At 37.2% G+C, this 15,687-nt stretch overlaps 1 protein-coding gene across 3 annotated transcripts; it reads left to right on the forward strand.

The window, feature by feature from the left end:
• Window positions 1–591: 591 nt before the first annotated feature.
• Window positions 592–12,040, forward strand: LOC113116000 (polycomb protein SCMH1-like). Of its 3 annotated transcripts, none has more exons than XM_026283800.1 (16): window positions 592–873; window positions 2,119–2,165; window positions 2,939–3,016; window positions 3,247–3,317; window positions 3,411–3,645; window positions 4,030–4,118; window positions 4,310–4,556; window positions 6,402–6,646; window positions 8,166–8,336; window positions 8,428–8,554; window positions 8,655–8,855; window positions 9,323–9,490; window positions 9,593–9,724; window positions 9,833–9,973; window positions 10,314–10,456; window positions 10,873–12,040. In XM_026283800.1, the coding sequence occupies exons 2-16, from the start codon at window positions 2,141–2,143 to the stop codon at window positions 10,993–10,995; spliced, it is 2,196 nt and encodes a 731-aa protein (XP_026139585.1). In that variant the 5' UTR covers window positions 592–873; window positions 2,119–2,140; the 3' UTR covers window positions 10,996–12,040. The 3 variants fall into 3 exon arrangements, with proteins under 3 accessions (XP_026139585.1, XP_026139584.1, XP_026139586.1); XM_026283799.1 differs by lacking the exon at window positions 592–873 and adding an exon at window positions 880–1,627; XM_026283801.1 differs by lacking the exon at window positions 592–873 and adding an exon at window positions 1,775–1,793.
• The last annotated feature ends 3,647 nt before the right edge of the window (window positions 12,041–15,687 follow it).

Consider the following 15,687-nt stretch of genomic DNA (forward strand, 5'->3'; position numbering starts at 1 on the left):
CACACACACACACACACACACACACACACACACACACACACACACACACACACACACATATATATATATATATATATACATATATATATATATATGCGTGTGTGTTTAAAAATTAATTATCTGTTCTTTTTTATTTCGCAACAATGCATCTGTCAGAGATAAAAAAATGTATCACATTGTACCCTGTTTCACACATATAGTATGAAGGCATTTAACAGACCTATTTGAATAAATATACAATAAAATAAAATAATACAGAATATAACTGCAATGAATAAACTATAAGCATAAACAAATAAAAGAAGTATGCGAAATACAAATGTACCTTAAAATTTAAATCTTTATGGAAAACAAACTGAAATACACACCTTGAAATAAAATCAAGCTGACAATATAAATAAAATCAATATATAATTTAACTGAATACATTATGCAGTCAATACAAGCATAATGAAAAATTAGTACACGGTGTGTGTCATGTAAAATAAAAAATAATAAAAAAGTAATAAAACACTTCACTGTGCTTTTATTTATTTATTGCAACATTACATAGTGTTTTATTAATTTTATTATATGTTATATTTAGTATGTAATTCATTGGTCAGGATTCCTGCAGTATTTTTTGTTATTGTTAAACTGTTCAGATAAATAAAAGGAAGGAAACAACTCATTTAGTGTTTATTCCAGACATTGTTGTGAACACACTACAGAATAGATAACTAGTAGTTGCCGTCTTGGCCCATTTGATAGGAGTCTAATCGTCCCGTGCAGTCGCGTGCATCCCCTCCCCTCTCCTACACGCGCACTAAAAACATGGCGGATAAACACTAACCGTCACACTTGAGAAATCATACAAAAACGTTTCTCCGCAAGGTAAACAGTCCCCGTCATACCGTCCGTTATAACTGCCTGGCATCACTTTATAACTTAGTTTTGTTTGATGTAGAGAGGGGAAAAATACAGAAAAAGTGACTCAGAGAGTGCTAGAGGTTAGCCTTTAGCCAATGCTTGTCGTAGGAGGTGAAGTGTTGCCTTATAATAACAGAACCCCAAACAAGTATATTTTGATGTGTTTCTTGTGATCAAGGTCAGTATCTATAGCATAAAGTATTATGAAGTTGCGAAAAGCGATACGAAACATGGAATGATGCTACACGTAGCATAGCAACATATTTGAGAGAGTGGAATTTTCTGTGCTACGTTCTTAAAAGTTTATTTATTTATATCGATAGCTTCACATAAATCGTCCACGGAGAGTTTAACATTATTTAAAATTTACAAAATAATAAATAATACGCTTTTATTAGAGTCATCGAGTCAAAACACTGTAGCGTCCCAGTGAAATCAGGCTTGGGCTTGTGAAAGAATCGTTTAAGTGAATGAATTGTCCGTTTACCTGAATCGACTCATATTTAAGCGTGTAGGGTGTAGCTGCTTTCCTGCCGCACGAATGAATCTTTTTTTAATGAACTGATTCAAATGATTCGGGGCGCTGGGATGAATCAAATCATCGCCACTCCTGCGCTGTCATTTATGGAGAGGGAGGGTCTGTGTGTTTGGCGCTCAAAGGCGCTCTGCTTTTGAACGGAGAACTGGAAATCTGGGAGACAGGAAGCCATCTTTTGAGGTATCTACACATACAGTTAGTTTTATTCATTAATTCTGCATTTTGACATAAAAGGGGGCTGTATAGTAACAGAAGCGATCTCATGCTCGCGAGAAGAATAACTTGTGTTCAGATTTATTGAACGGCTGGAAAACGGCGCGCGTGGTTTAACGGGATCTTTGAGTTGGTATTATTGTTTCCTTACAATTATTTTATATGTACTTCAGTTAAATATGGTGGGTTCCGACTGTCTTAAAGTAGCCCAACCTTGTCGTTTGTTGTTTGCCACTTCACATTGACCTTTTGGGCTGACTCAACGACCCCCTGAGTCATTCTAGGCAGGAAAATGGCAAAATATTCAAGTTGTGCAAGGAAAATTATGTGTAAAGAAGCAGAGACCTGTGACAGCTGAACAGGACACTGATTCACTGCCTGAGAGAAACACAGACCAGATCAAAACCACCTCAAACAGACACTGATGTAAATCTCAGTTTTGTTATTGTCTTTTGCAGAGAGGCTGGAATAAGCTGGATCATGAAGAAACCTGTACCACAGAAAGGTGATACTCTTATTTGTTTGGTACATTCATATCTATTTACTTAAAAAAAACAAAAAAACAAATGCAAATAATAATGTCACATTATGTCACTATGGCAAATTAATATTTTTTCTTCTATAATTTATAGATCTATTATTGATAATGAATTCTATAAATATAATTATAACTTTCTAGATATGTTTTGTGGTTCTTGACACGTGATGTATTTTAATAAATACAACACCAAAACTTTAAATGTACACAATTTCACAAAACTATTCAAATTGAAATACCACAGCAAAATATACTAGCTTATAATAATGTAAATTAATATAAAGTTCAAATATTATTAAAGACAAGATGATAGTGAATAATAAAAAAGCAAATACACAAATTACAAGCAATAGCAATAAATACAATAGAGCAAATATACAAATAAAATAGGGTTTTTCAGGTCTAAGTACGTACTATTCAGGTAAAAAAAACTTCAGAAATTGATTTTGCAAATGTAACACTGCACAGATGTCCCTGTAGAAGTTATGTTATAAAATGTATTCAGTCAGGAGTAGTAAGTTTTTTTTATTTACAGTATCTAAGCACACAGACAGTATCTAACCTAATGTGCTGAATTTGATCAACTATACTGAAACAAAATCACATACTCGCCAGTTATTTGTATTTTGTATTATTTTAATAATGAACGTTTTAACTGTTATCATGGGATGCATTCTGACTTATAAATTCAGGCTTAATAATGAATGTAGATATATTGAAGTGTTTTCCTCTCCCAACAGCTATTGAGTGGAAAGATGGCAAACGGATCAAGCACGCTCGCAGTGGTCGCCCCTCTCGTGTCCCATCACAGTACCAAGGTATTAAACCCACTACACTATAGCTAGTTTGTGTCAGATACCTCAACAGGGATACCTTCAGCATTATAGAAATGTACATCTTAAAGTAGTTACGGAATAATTAGTTATGTTCTAAATGTTTTAGTAGTAATTTTTTTAACTATTCAGGTTTAGATTATATCTCATTGTTTGAAATGTAGATTGAATCCTAAGAGTAATTTGATTCTGACATGTTTACCTTTATTTTTAAGGGCATTTCAGTTGGGAGAAGTACCTAAAAGAGAAAGGAGCAGTTGCTGCTCCTTCTCACTGCTTTAGACAGGTGAGTCTTTTCATCCAGGCATGCAAATGTGGAGCACATCATTATCATGAACTATTATACATGCCATAACTGATCGCAAATTCTTATTCTCAGAGCACAACCCCTCCGGTGAATGAGTTTAAAGCTGGCATGAAGTTGGAAGCTCAGGATCCCAGAAACACTACATCTACCTGCATTGCTACTGTGGTGGGCCTGACGGGCTCCCGCCTCCGCCTGCGGCTGGATGGTAGCGACAACAAGAATGATTTCTGGCGCCTGGTGGACTCCTCAGAAATCCAGCCAATTGGGAATTGCGAGAAGAACGGTGGAATGCTGCAGCCGCCACTTGGTGAGAAAGACAACACTTCATACCACTTTGTCTTACTTTTATTTATATATATATATATATATATATATATTGCATTCCAGACCTTTGAATCTCAAAATTCAAAAACTTTATTATATTTACAAGGAAATATATAATATATATATATATTTACTTTTACCTCAATATCTTGTGTTTTCATTATATGATCTCCTAAATTTAGTTATAGCACATTACTTTACATGTTTTTAATGATACAGAAGAGAAGAGAATATAGAAACAATATTTTAGTTAAAGCACTTAATGTTTCAACAAAGGTAATCAGCAACATCTTTGCTGTTGTAAAAATGTACTTTTGATAAAAATTTAAGTGATAGTTGACTGCGAATGTCCTGTGTTCTTCTCTAGGGTTCCGTTTGAATGCATCATCATGGCCCATGTTTTTATTAAAAACACTCAACGGAGCTGAAATGGCCCCAGCCCGAATCTTTCACAAGGTATCTGTCACAGACAAACACGATCAATAATCAAAGGTTTAGTTCAATGTATTATTCAAAGATTTTTTTTTTTACTATATTCTGGAAATTTGATGCTAAAATTAGCAAAGTGGATAAGTTTGCCTTTCGTCTCTTTGCTTTTTGCCTGATATGTTTCACTTAAATTTGCCTACAAATCTTTGGACCTTCAGCAAGAACCAGCTGCCCCGGAGCAAAACTGTTTTCAGGTGGGGATGAAGCTGGAGGCAGTGGACAGGAAGAATCCTCACTTCATCTGTCCTGCCACAGTGGGCGCGCTGCGGGGCGTGGAGGTTCTGATCACCTTCGATGGCTGGCGGGGCGCTTTTGATTACTACTGCCGCTACGATTCCAGAGACATCTTTCCAGTCGGCTGGTGTGCACTCACAGGAGACAACCTGCAGCCGCCAGGCACTAAAGGTGGGGATTACTCGTATGAATTCAGATTTTCACTACTGTTCATGAAAGATTAAAATCACATAAAAATACAGCACAACTGTATTCATCAATGATAATAAATAAATAAAAATTAGCAGTAAATCAGCATCATATAATGATTTCTGAAGGATCATGTAACACTGAGGATTTGAGCAATACAGGTGAAAATTCAGCTTTGCCATCACAGGAATATATTTAATTTAGGTTTAATAGAAAACAGTTTTTTTGGGAATAAATTTTTTTTTACTGTTACGGTTTTACTGTTTGATCACACAAATGCAGCTTTGTTTTTTTAGTTTTTTTAATATATAAATCTTACCAAACTTTTGAGTTAGAGAGTTGTGTTAAGTTGAGTCTTGGAGATAATGGGCATTTATGTACATGCATGTTCATATTGGATGTTTTTATACCAAAGCAACTGAGTATCTATCAAGACTTACGTTAGACAGGCATGTTTAATTCATTGGGATAAAGAAGATGTTACTTTAATGATGCAAATGTGACAACACAGAAGTAGAATAAACAAAACAGAAGTAGAATAAACAAAACAAAGAAGAGACAAAAATAGCCTGGGTAGAAAAGTGTAAATTATAGAGGTAATAACACAAATAAAAAGGGATAATTCACCTGAAAACGTTTAGAATGACACGAAGGAGAGTAAATGATGACTTTGTTTTTTGGTGGACTGTTCTTTTAAGCAATAAAGGCATTGGATCAGAGATAACATTGGAGTTTTGGTTTACAAGGAGTTGGGATCCACCCAGCTGGCACTGCTGCAAACCCTGTGCCCAATAGCAGGCCTCGCATTAAAGAGCTGGTGTAACTGTTTGAGTTTGAGACAACGCAAGGCCAGCACATTTGGCAGAGGAAAACAAGCCTTTAAAGGCCCTTTAAACAAACACTGAACTTCACGGCTAGTTGGGGTAAGCGAGTTCTAATGGTGTTGTATTTGTGAGTCTTTATGTTTGAAGGAAACTTGGAAAATGTGTAAACATATCATTCTGGGAAAGAGCCAAAGCAAACTCCGTTGTGTTTGTGCTTGAAAGATTTTCAGGATTAACAGTACTAGAAAGTTGGTTGTTGTGTCACTATCCACAGACTCTAAGACTTTAGAGAGCAGATCGAAACTAAGGGGCAGGAAGGAAGTGAATTGACTGAGAGAGTAAGAGGCCACAAAATTACACACACTGCAAGATCAAGAGCAGACCCTCGTTCACTGAGATCGTACAGTCTTCATTTCTCTTGAGTTGGATGAGTACAATTGCAATCCTGGCCTCACTAACAGGTCCGTAAAGCTCTGAAGTGTTTGTTTGTGTTTGCTGTCTTTTGCTATAAATTGATCATTTAGATTTTTCTGGTCTTTTTGGCTTACTATAGGTATTTTTGTTGCTGTTGAAAAGGAATTGTGATAAATGTTCAATGCATTCGTTTGTTCAATATTTAAACTGTTCTTTCTTTCTAGTTTTTTTTTCTTCTCAAGAATCTGTTTAACTCACATTATGTGGATCTCTTTCTCTGTCTTTCATTCTCCCTCTCTCTCTCTCTCTCTCTCTCACATTTCTTTTCATCTCTGTAGCACTTCAGAGACCACTAGCACCAAAAATGTGTAACACAACTAATTTCTTTGTTGAGATGGCTCAAAGAAAAATGGGTCAGCTCTGCACACAAAGCCTGCCTTTCTCGTCTTCTGCTTCTATGTTTGTCACTGTACGTTGTGGTATAATGCCCTATGTAAACTGTATTTTCTTTTTTATTATATATGGTTTATTATATATTTATATATATATGTAATATTATTTATTTATTTTTTTTATTTTTTTTTTGCAGTTGGGTCACCAAAGGCGCTAGGTGCAATTGGTTCCCTACCAGAAGGTGGCATAGAGGGGACAGGCATGCCACCTACACCCGGCAGACCCCCACCCCAGAAGAAACGTAAGCCTGGCCGCAAGAAAACCAAACTATCTGGGGCCTGGGGTCAGAAAGGAGCACTTGGTTCCCAGACAGGCCAGCCTGGAAAGGAACTGGAATCTGTTAAAATCCCGAAGAAACGAGGCCCCAAACCAGGGAGCAAGGTATAACTGTATTTAGAGTCATTACAATCAATAGCATGGGAGCCATTACAGTCTTAACTTTACTGAGAAATTCTTGTTGCACAAGGAAGATAAAATATTCTTTACATTTTATATGATCAGCTCAACATGAAGGCTGACAATCCTCAGAATTACTCAGAAATCATTTTGTGGCTAGGTTACATCAGGGATGTCCTAATGTGCCCTTCCCTAGGGATTTGATACCTGGGTTTCTGTCATGCAAAGTAAGGGGTGTTTCAAACAAAACACGTTTTTGCATTCCACTGCACTGCTTTTCAATTGTAAACATGCACTACACGGATGCTTTTGACTTTTGCGCTCCATCTCATAGTGGACGTGTCCTAAAAATCCAGCATTGAAGATGGAAGTAAAAAAATCATTTATTAAGACGGTGTGGGTTTTTTGACACATCCCACTACTTTTAACACTCGGTGAAGACATCCGTCAGTATTGAGTTATTTTTGCAGCTTTATAGGCCTTAAACCGTTAAATACACACTTGTATGCATCAAAATGCCCATCTTAACTACCTCAAAAAAACAGTAATTATTAAGTGAAGGCATACAGCTGAGAAAGAAAACATGTTATAGTATATTAGATAGATACAACCGCTCTTAAATTGACTGCAGTTCAAAACCCCTGCTGTTTGTCATTGCCACAGCCACAGGCTCTAGTCAAACGAATGTGGAAGCAGTACAGGTTACGAGGGAGCTTCAGCAGAACATCAGTGAACTGCGGTCAGATGAGATGTTGTCAGGGCGCATGTCAGTAAAAACGTATTTTCCTGTCCTGTCAGACGTCATACTGTGCTCATCACACATGCTCTTCACTTGCATGCACAAATACAGCGGTGCGTGCTGCAACCTGTACCATTTCATATTAATGTTCAAATGAAACTACAAGCATGTGTGTCAGATCCGCATCACATTCAGCAGCGGCAGCTCTTAAAGTAATAGCAGCCAGATAACCTAACAACCCAGCTGCTGTGATGACTGTTAATCAAAGAACAAAGAAAAACAGGAAATCAATCACTTTTGTTTTATTTATTTATTTATAATTTAGAATGACATTTATTATAATGGGTTATTCAAAGATTGTTTCAAGTTCACTTAAATAAGAAGTTATTTTTCAAAGTACATTTTTTTAAAACTGATAGCTGTAATGTTGAATGGCTATAATCAATGGTTAAATATTAAACTATAAAAAATATGATAAAAAAACAATATAGAAATTTCAATTTCATAGACAACATTGGTATTGATATCAGTAATTCATGCCTTCAGTCATAAAAAAAAGATGCCATTAAACAAATGCTAAAGGTGATTTCTACATTCATTTCAAGATTAAATGTGAAATTATTGCAATTGAAAAGTATATTTAAAAACTTATATTAGGTAAGTTTAATTTTTTTTTAATTGATTGACAGCAATATTTTTGATGTTTAACCAAAATAGTTTAAATGGGAGTTTGAATGTGTTTTGTATATTTATGTTGTGTTCTAGCTAAGCTGGGCCAAGAGGACAGCGTGGCTTGAAGGAACAATCGGAGGTCCTGGTAGACCTATCAGCAAACCTAGAGGCAAACTGCCAGCCAACTGGCCCCCGAAAGTGCAGCAGAACCCAACAGATCCCATTAAGATACCAAAAAAGAGAGGCCCCAAACCCGGCAGCAAGGTGCAACTCATTACTAGAAATCAAAGTGATAATTATAAGGCAGCATCATTATTTATGCAGATTCCTCCTGACCATGTTTATTTGTATATAGAGAAAACCCAGATTGGGACCCAACCCTATTCCCACCTCCCCAAGCACTAGCACTCCAGAACCAGACACCAGCTCAGTTCCACTGGACAACGCCACCATTCCCAGCTCTGCCTTACAGGCACCTACAGGTACTGAAAGTTTCTCAGATCCCCCCCCCCAAAAAAATAGTTAAATCTTTGTCATATATTGTCTTTGCTAAAAACATCCTTGCAAATACTTGTGTGTCAGTATGTGTCTACCTGAATAAGTATGGGAAAGTGGGTCCCCATCTGGATGCACGCCGAATCCAGTCACTGCCAGATCACTTCGGGCCAGGCCGAGCTTCCTCTGTGCTGCAGCAGTGTGTTCAAGCCTGTGTTGACTGTGCACCTAACCAGAGCTCAGTCTTTTCCTGCCTCAAACCAGGCCATGGAGGAGAGCTCATATCAGGTCAGAATGCACAGACCCACAAGGCTATCAGAAATTAACTGAGAGCCTCAAAAGTTCTGGACTTTTTGTTGCCTTGGAAAATATTTAATTGCAATTTTTAATTGCAATTACAAATAGATTTTAAAATGCTGATTTGCTGTGCTTTATAGGTTTGCACAGTTTGGCCAACAATTTTGTGATTCGTTTTTAATTAATAAATATTTTTTACAAAATGAAACTTCCCTAATGTAGTATTTCACTGTAAAAAATTGCACAATAATAAATAAAAAATAAAATAATTTTACAGTACTAATATTTATGGGAACAGTGCTGGGATTCACTCTAAAACACACAGAGCTTATATATATTTAATTCAGTCGCAGGCTTTGCTGTTTAATAATCTCACTAAGCCATATTGCAAATTTGTTTTCATTTCAATTAATTTCGCAGCCCTTATTTTAATATGCAGCCCCATTTTACTTTTACAGCCTATTTTGAGCAGCAGCACCACACTCTAACACTGCCGGCAGTGAATAGTGTGACGTATGTGCTACGCTTGCTGGAGAAACTCTGTCACAACCTGCACTGTGACCCATTATTTGGCAGTCAGCCCGTCCCCATGGGAGGACTTCACTATGACAGCCGGATGTACACAGGTCAGCGCTCATGTGTGCAAACACATTTGCTGTGGCTCATTACTATATTCTTTGATCTTACCATTGTGTAGATGTTAAAAGAGAGCCTCATGTGTATTGTAGAAAGGAGAAACTTTGGAGAAAGTCTGAATTCTGGACCTGGTCGGGGCACTAAGAGGTTCCTCCAACATGATGCCTACAACAGCAACTCTGCACCGCACAAAATAGCTAAAAACCACCGTCTCTCCTCGGAAGGTATTTCACACTGTTGTTCCCACTGCTAAAACAGCATTTAATTAGTGGACTCCTATGACGTTTGTTGGCCCTCTTTGTAAGTGTTTTTGTATCGTTGTGTTTGATCAGAGCCCTTCCTGATGGAGAATGGGGTTGGCAGCTCGGAGGTGCTGAAGAAAACACACTTGTCCTCTGGACATGTCTTTGCAATGCGTTCCCTTTCTCAAAATAGCAGCTCTCCGCGGAAACTACATCGTCTGGGCTCAACAGGTATGCAAACTAGCCCATTGTTGAAGATCAGTTGTCATATCCACAAAATCACATTGAAAATATTGATTTCAAATATAATTAAACTTGAACATTTTTAAGATTTTTTCTAGGTTACTAATTAAATTTAAGCAGATTTGTGACATTGACTCCTTTGTACAAAAGTTCAGATGTAAAGCAATTCAGTCATTTTCAGTGTCATTCAAAAATGCGATGCTGCTAATATCTTTTTTGTTATTTGTTAATAATAGATGTAAAATTGAATGTTTCATTTTGCATTTTAGACTTTTCGATCCCACTGTAAATCTCAGTATAAATTATGAATTGATTGATTGCTGCCCAGGTTCAGAGTGTTTTCTGAGCTCGAGGAAAAGCCCGCAACCCAGTGGACAAGACCCCAACCTGTGGACGGTGGAAGATGTTATGCAATTCATCAGAGACATTGACCCTCAGCTCGGACCCCATGCAGACCTCTTCCGTAAACATGTAAGTGAGGAATACAGGGTCCGTAAAAAAAAAAAGAAAAAAAGCTGTAATTTTGTTGGACTTTTACATTTTCATAAAGTTTGATAAAGTCTTAAAAAGTCAGGGGACAGAAAAATGACTATTGCTATACAGCCAACTTAAAAAGGCGATCATTTAAGCTTCAGGTCAATTTTCACATCATAGTTCAGATGCATCAATTAGTGATGAAAAAATTGCAGAGCTGGTGGAAACAACACGAGACTGGCCTGCCACGACTGTCAGGAGCAGCTCGACAGTGTTAAGTGAAAGTTCCAACATTCACGAGAAAACATTTTGGGGCATGTAGATTTTGTGTCCGGTATCTTCTTACACATGAAAGATGTTCTGTCTTAAAATGCTAAACATTGTCTTTTCTGGTTGATACTCTTCTTTTGCAGGAAATTGATGGCAAAGCACTCCTCCTGCTCCGCAGTGATGTCATGATGAAATACATGGGGCTGAAGTTGGGTCCTGCCCTTAAACTCACCTTCCACATTGACAGACTGAAACAGGGCCGTTGACATTTATGGCACTTCAATGGGTTTCGACCTTTACCCCTTCTAAGCACATTTGAAGATACATGGCATGCTGGGATCTTTGTGTCCCCCAATACTGTAGCAGGTGTCGGCAAGCTTCAAAGCTCCGCCCATCTCGTTCACCTTTCATTTTGTTCGATAGTCCATTTCTCCAGGTTTTAATGCATTCTGTTATTAATTATAGCACTGTTATAATCCGTTTTTAGGACTGATATTCTTGCAGCTGTTCTCACGTTACACTTATGGTTGTGTTTGTACCGTATCAGAACATTTTACATGTTCTTACTTGACTGAAGCAGTGAAGTGGACCATATAAAGGCTGTTTTTGAGCCTTGATTTGTACGACATACATTTAATTGTATATGTTACACCCTACATCAATAAGGGTGTTTTTTAAGGCTTTTTTTATACAAGACTGATTTTCTTCAATTAACTGCATATAAACACTAGACCTCCCCAATAATGCTGGAAATCACTCTGGCCTGACACCTCAGAGACCATTACTCATCCTCCATACTTTATACACTTAACACGTTTAGGAATTTAGATGCAGTCACACTAGACTTAGAGCATGCAAAATTACTTAAGAACAAATATGGCCAACAGGATATGATGTCATTCTCTAGCATCTGTTTGAATCTATTGTACCTGACAAATAACAATGCATTCATAATGTTATACTATCTGCTCCACTTTACAGCAACACTGCAGACAATACAGTGTTAAAGTCATTATTCTTTGCATTCCATTGGTCCAAAAGGTGTGTGACATTTAGATCCTCTGTTGGTCAGATGTCTTTGGTCATACCAATTAGCAGTTCAAAGCAAATCACATGACTTAGTAAACTAGCTTTCACATGTTCAAATATGGCAGGAAGTCTAGTATGGCCGCACCTATTATACACTCTGCCTGTATTTTATATCGTGTTGATGTTTACAATGTCTTAGTTATTTGTACTTTTATACAATTTTGTAGAGTGCACACGTTGACAGCATTGTACTCTAAGCTTCAATTAAAAATATGGAGCTTTTCTTCTGTTAGTTGTTTTTTTTTTCATGACTTTAATTTAAGGGGTCTTATGCTAGCTCTTGGTGCATGAAGAAGATCTGTAAAGTTGCAAAGACTAAAGTCTCAAATCCAAAGAGATATTATTTATCAGAGTTAAGACTGCCATGCCCCCTTAAAGCGGCTCTTTCAAACATGCCCCCACATGTCTACATCACTATGTGAAAATGTTTGCGTAATGCTGCCCAAGTGTTCGCGCAAAGAAAGAAGGCAAGGTTTCAGTAACCGCAGTTAATGTTGAAGCAGGCAAGTCAGGGAGATGCTGAGTGTATCTAGGTGAAAGCAAAAGCACTTCATTTGGCCTTACGAAAGTAGATGCATTTATGAGTTTTTAAGATTAGTTACAACAGAACAGCAACGCATTTTGTGGACCACTGTTTCGTGAATCTAGGAGAGGAGGTAATTCTGAATTTGCTACGACAATCTGGTGCTTCTGAATCAGCTACTGTAAGTATGTTTTGTTATTAGTTTAAGTATTTGCTACTGACTGTTCAAATGCGGAGTTTTGCGCATCGTATGTGTGTGTGAGAGAGAGAGAAAGAGAAACAGTGTCACACAGTGGAGTCAGCTGTCTTAACTGTCCGTGGCTTGTATACTGCAAACGCATACGAGCTTCATCATTCTGTCACTTGACTCTGTTCACCTTTCAGGCTTAAACTGATGGTAAAACTAAGGACATTATTAACTGTCTTTACCTTTATTTTGAAAGAAGAAGTTTGTGATTATGGAAAGGGACATTACATTTCAGACAAGTGCTTGTGTTCAGCCAGTCACAATGCACTGGGTCAGTTGGCCAATCAGAGCAGACTTCACTTGTCGGAAGGAGGGACTTTGTAGAAAATTATGCGCGTGAGAGAGGCGGGGCATAGAGGACCTACAATAATTACAGTATTTGAAAAATAATGTTTTTTGTTTGTTAGTTTTTTACATTAAAGCATGTCAACATTGTTAAACCAAATGCACACAAAATAATCTTTAAAAAAAGCATATGAACCCTTTAATGTTGTCTAGTTTTTGATAGAAAGCATACTGTTATTTCACTTTATTAAGAAAATGGATGTATTATAACCTCAAACTTTATTACATTGAAATGAAATTAAACAAATTGGGATTTTAAACTAATTAGATCTCAAATTTGACTTTACACTTTCTGAATTTTAAATGCCCGTCACTGTCTAGGTCCACAAAGAACAAAAACAGTTAGACTTTGAGCCGACTGGTTCACTACCTCTATTAACCACATGGGGGCAGCACAACCATTATTGGTTTCTTTTTGTATTCTTTTTAAGCTTGCTTGCTGAAAAGCACATAGACCAGATCTTTATGAAACAAAAATAGTGCCTATGTTCTTTACGGTCTTGAAGATAGTTTAAAATATATATATCATGTTTGGTTTGAACCATATGAAAGTTATATTTGGTCAGAATATTTTTGTAGAAAAACAAAAACAAATAGAACATAGCAAATCAAAATTAATCCAACGGTTGTCACGAATTACCTTGTTTCTGAGTGCCACAGCTATAGTGAAAGTGCACTTGTGGCGGTTTTCACTGACTGACACGAGTACACGTAGAGAGCCGAGTTGAGGGATGTCACATACTGTAAATCTTACCACATTCTCAAAAACAGGAAGGTGTCTTTCAGGGAGGGTGCAACACTGTTGACCAAATCCCTCAGTAACAGTCAGTATGTGTGCACACTACGGTACACAAATACAGTGAGAACAACATAGTCATGTGACTTACAAATCCCTGTGCTGTGTAGTTTGTGGAAAACCCCTCTCCATCATACTAGCTGAACCAACATGTTACAGAAACATTTTGGAGTTTCAGTGTGCTCTCTGCGTGATTACAACCAGTCCAGATTTTAGTCAGACTGAATCTGTTTACATCAGCTCTTCAAGTCTGTGTACTTTGATTAAATGTGCTGGAGTGTTCTGTTCCTTTCCAAAAACCCCAGTGGTTTTGCTCAGGCTGTGCTGTCTAGATGTCCTCAAGGTTTATCTAAAATTAAGATATTAAGAGAAATGGAGTTCAACTGTAAGCAAATACACCCTTGTTGAAAGGTTTTACAGTGTTTCTTCTCAAAACTGATTCCTCATGTCAATATCTTCCATGTTCACGTAACACCATTCAATACACTTTGATACTAGCATGTAGCTAAACGAAGTATTCTAATACTGAATAAATGATTACTCCAATCAACATTTCTCCCACCTTCTCCACCATTTTGGATTTGCACTGCTGTGCCTGCTTATGCACTATTCTATGTAATTTTTTAGTATATGGTGCGAGTAGTGTGTTCACACTGAAAATTCCAAAAAAAAAAGTACACTTTAAATACCCAGATGATGTACTTAACTAAATAACCGAAAATAAAAAATTGTGGAATGTTGGACACGTCATGGACTCAGCTGTAGCTATCAGACTCAGATTATTAATGACAAAATAACCTTATAAAATTCATACACTACATGGTCAAGTACATAAGTACGTATAAGTGCATAGTGTATAGTGCATCATTCGGGATGCAGTTAACAATTGTATCATTTTAAAAAACATTTTCACTTCATTTCACGTTTTCAGGCCCTCAAAAGCGTTGTAGTGTAAATGAAAAGCCAAAAATGTCAACGGTGTGGTGTAAATGCCCCTCAGTGATTGAAAAAGTCCATAATATGTCACCAGAAAGAAGTCATGTGAGGTCAAAATTTTTATAATAATAATAATAAAACTTAAGATGAATCATTCACAATAAATCAATTATATGCATTTAGAAAATAGATAGAATTTCCATTTCATGGTTCCATTATTTATTTATTTATTTATTTATTTATTGGTTAACAACCATTACGCTCTTGTGGCTGTTCTTTGGAAATAATGTGCATTTTTTTCTTTATACCATATTCTAATTGTGTTTTACTAACTAATTCATTATTTTCAATAGTCTGTGATAGCTTAATTTGTATTGAACCCAGAACATTCTTTTAAACACCTCATATCTGCTCCACAGAGGACCATCAAGATGTGTCAAGAACCACAGAATCCAAACTGTGATTTTCAGTCTTTGCGATCACAGCGAGTATATTTAGAATTCAAGAGTATCCAGCAAACCCAGTGGTATCCAATCAGAAGAGCAGACAGGTGCCCTCTCAGCCAGACATGCTGCAAATATAAAAATGTGTCTGTCAGGCTCCTAGAATATTCTGAATGCTTAGAGCGCCGGCACACTGTTGTGTGCCAGAGGGGTGCTAGGTTAGTTTCTACCATCTGTGATCCGGGTTTTGACCACTTCCAGTCCCCACTCAGTGTTTTTACAGCTTTATAGTTCACCTACTACTGTTTCACATCTCATCTCAGAAACCATGTTTCTTGCTGATGTTTGGGAAATGCTGCAGAGTCGTACGTCACTTGTCAGCATGATAGTAATCTCTAGCGGGCAATATCAAAACCCACATGGCTTTCTCAATCTGCTCCGTCTCGACCTGCCAAAACAGTGTGCTTGAGTCTCTGCCACGGCGCTCTGGAGACATTCAGAGCACACACTTGGATGACCTCACCTGGATAGCTCATGTTCAAAGGCGTCCATCTGCCCGTAGGTTGCTTATGCTAGAAA

This window comes from Carassius auratus, chromosome 16 (genome assembly GCF_003368295.1).
Source record: "Carassius auratus strain Wakin chromosome 16, ASM336829v1, whole genome shotgun sequence".
NCBI lineage: Eukaryota > Metazoa > Chordata > Actinopteri > Cypriniformes > Cyprinidae > Carassius > Carassius auratus.

Coding starts and splice junctions, on each gene's coding strand:
- LOC113116000 (XM_026283800.1), top strand. CDS start 2,141: ATGAAGAAACCTGTACCACAGAAAG. Junction 8,856..9,322: donor TGGAGGAGAGCTCATATCAG/GTCAGAATGCAC, acceptor TTACTTTTACAG/CCTATTTTGAGCAGCAGCAC. Junction 10,457..10,872: donor CAGACCTCTTCCGTAAACAT/GTAAGTGAGGAA, acceptor CTTCTTTTGCAG/GAAATTGATGGCAAAGCACT.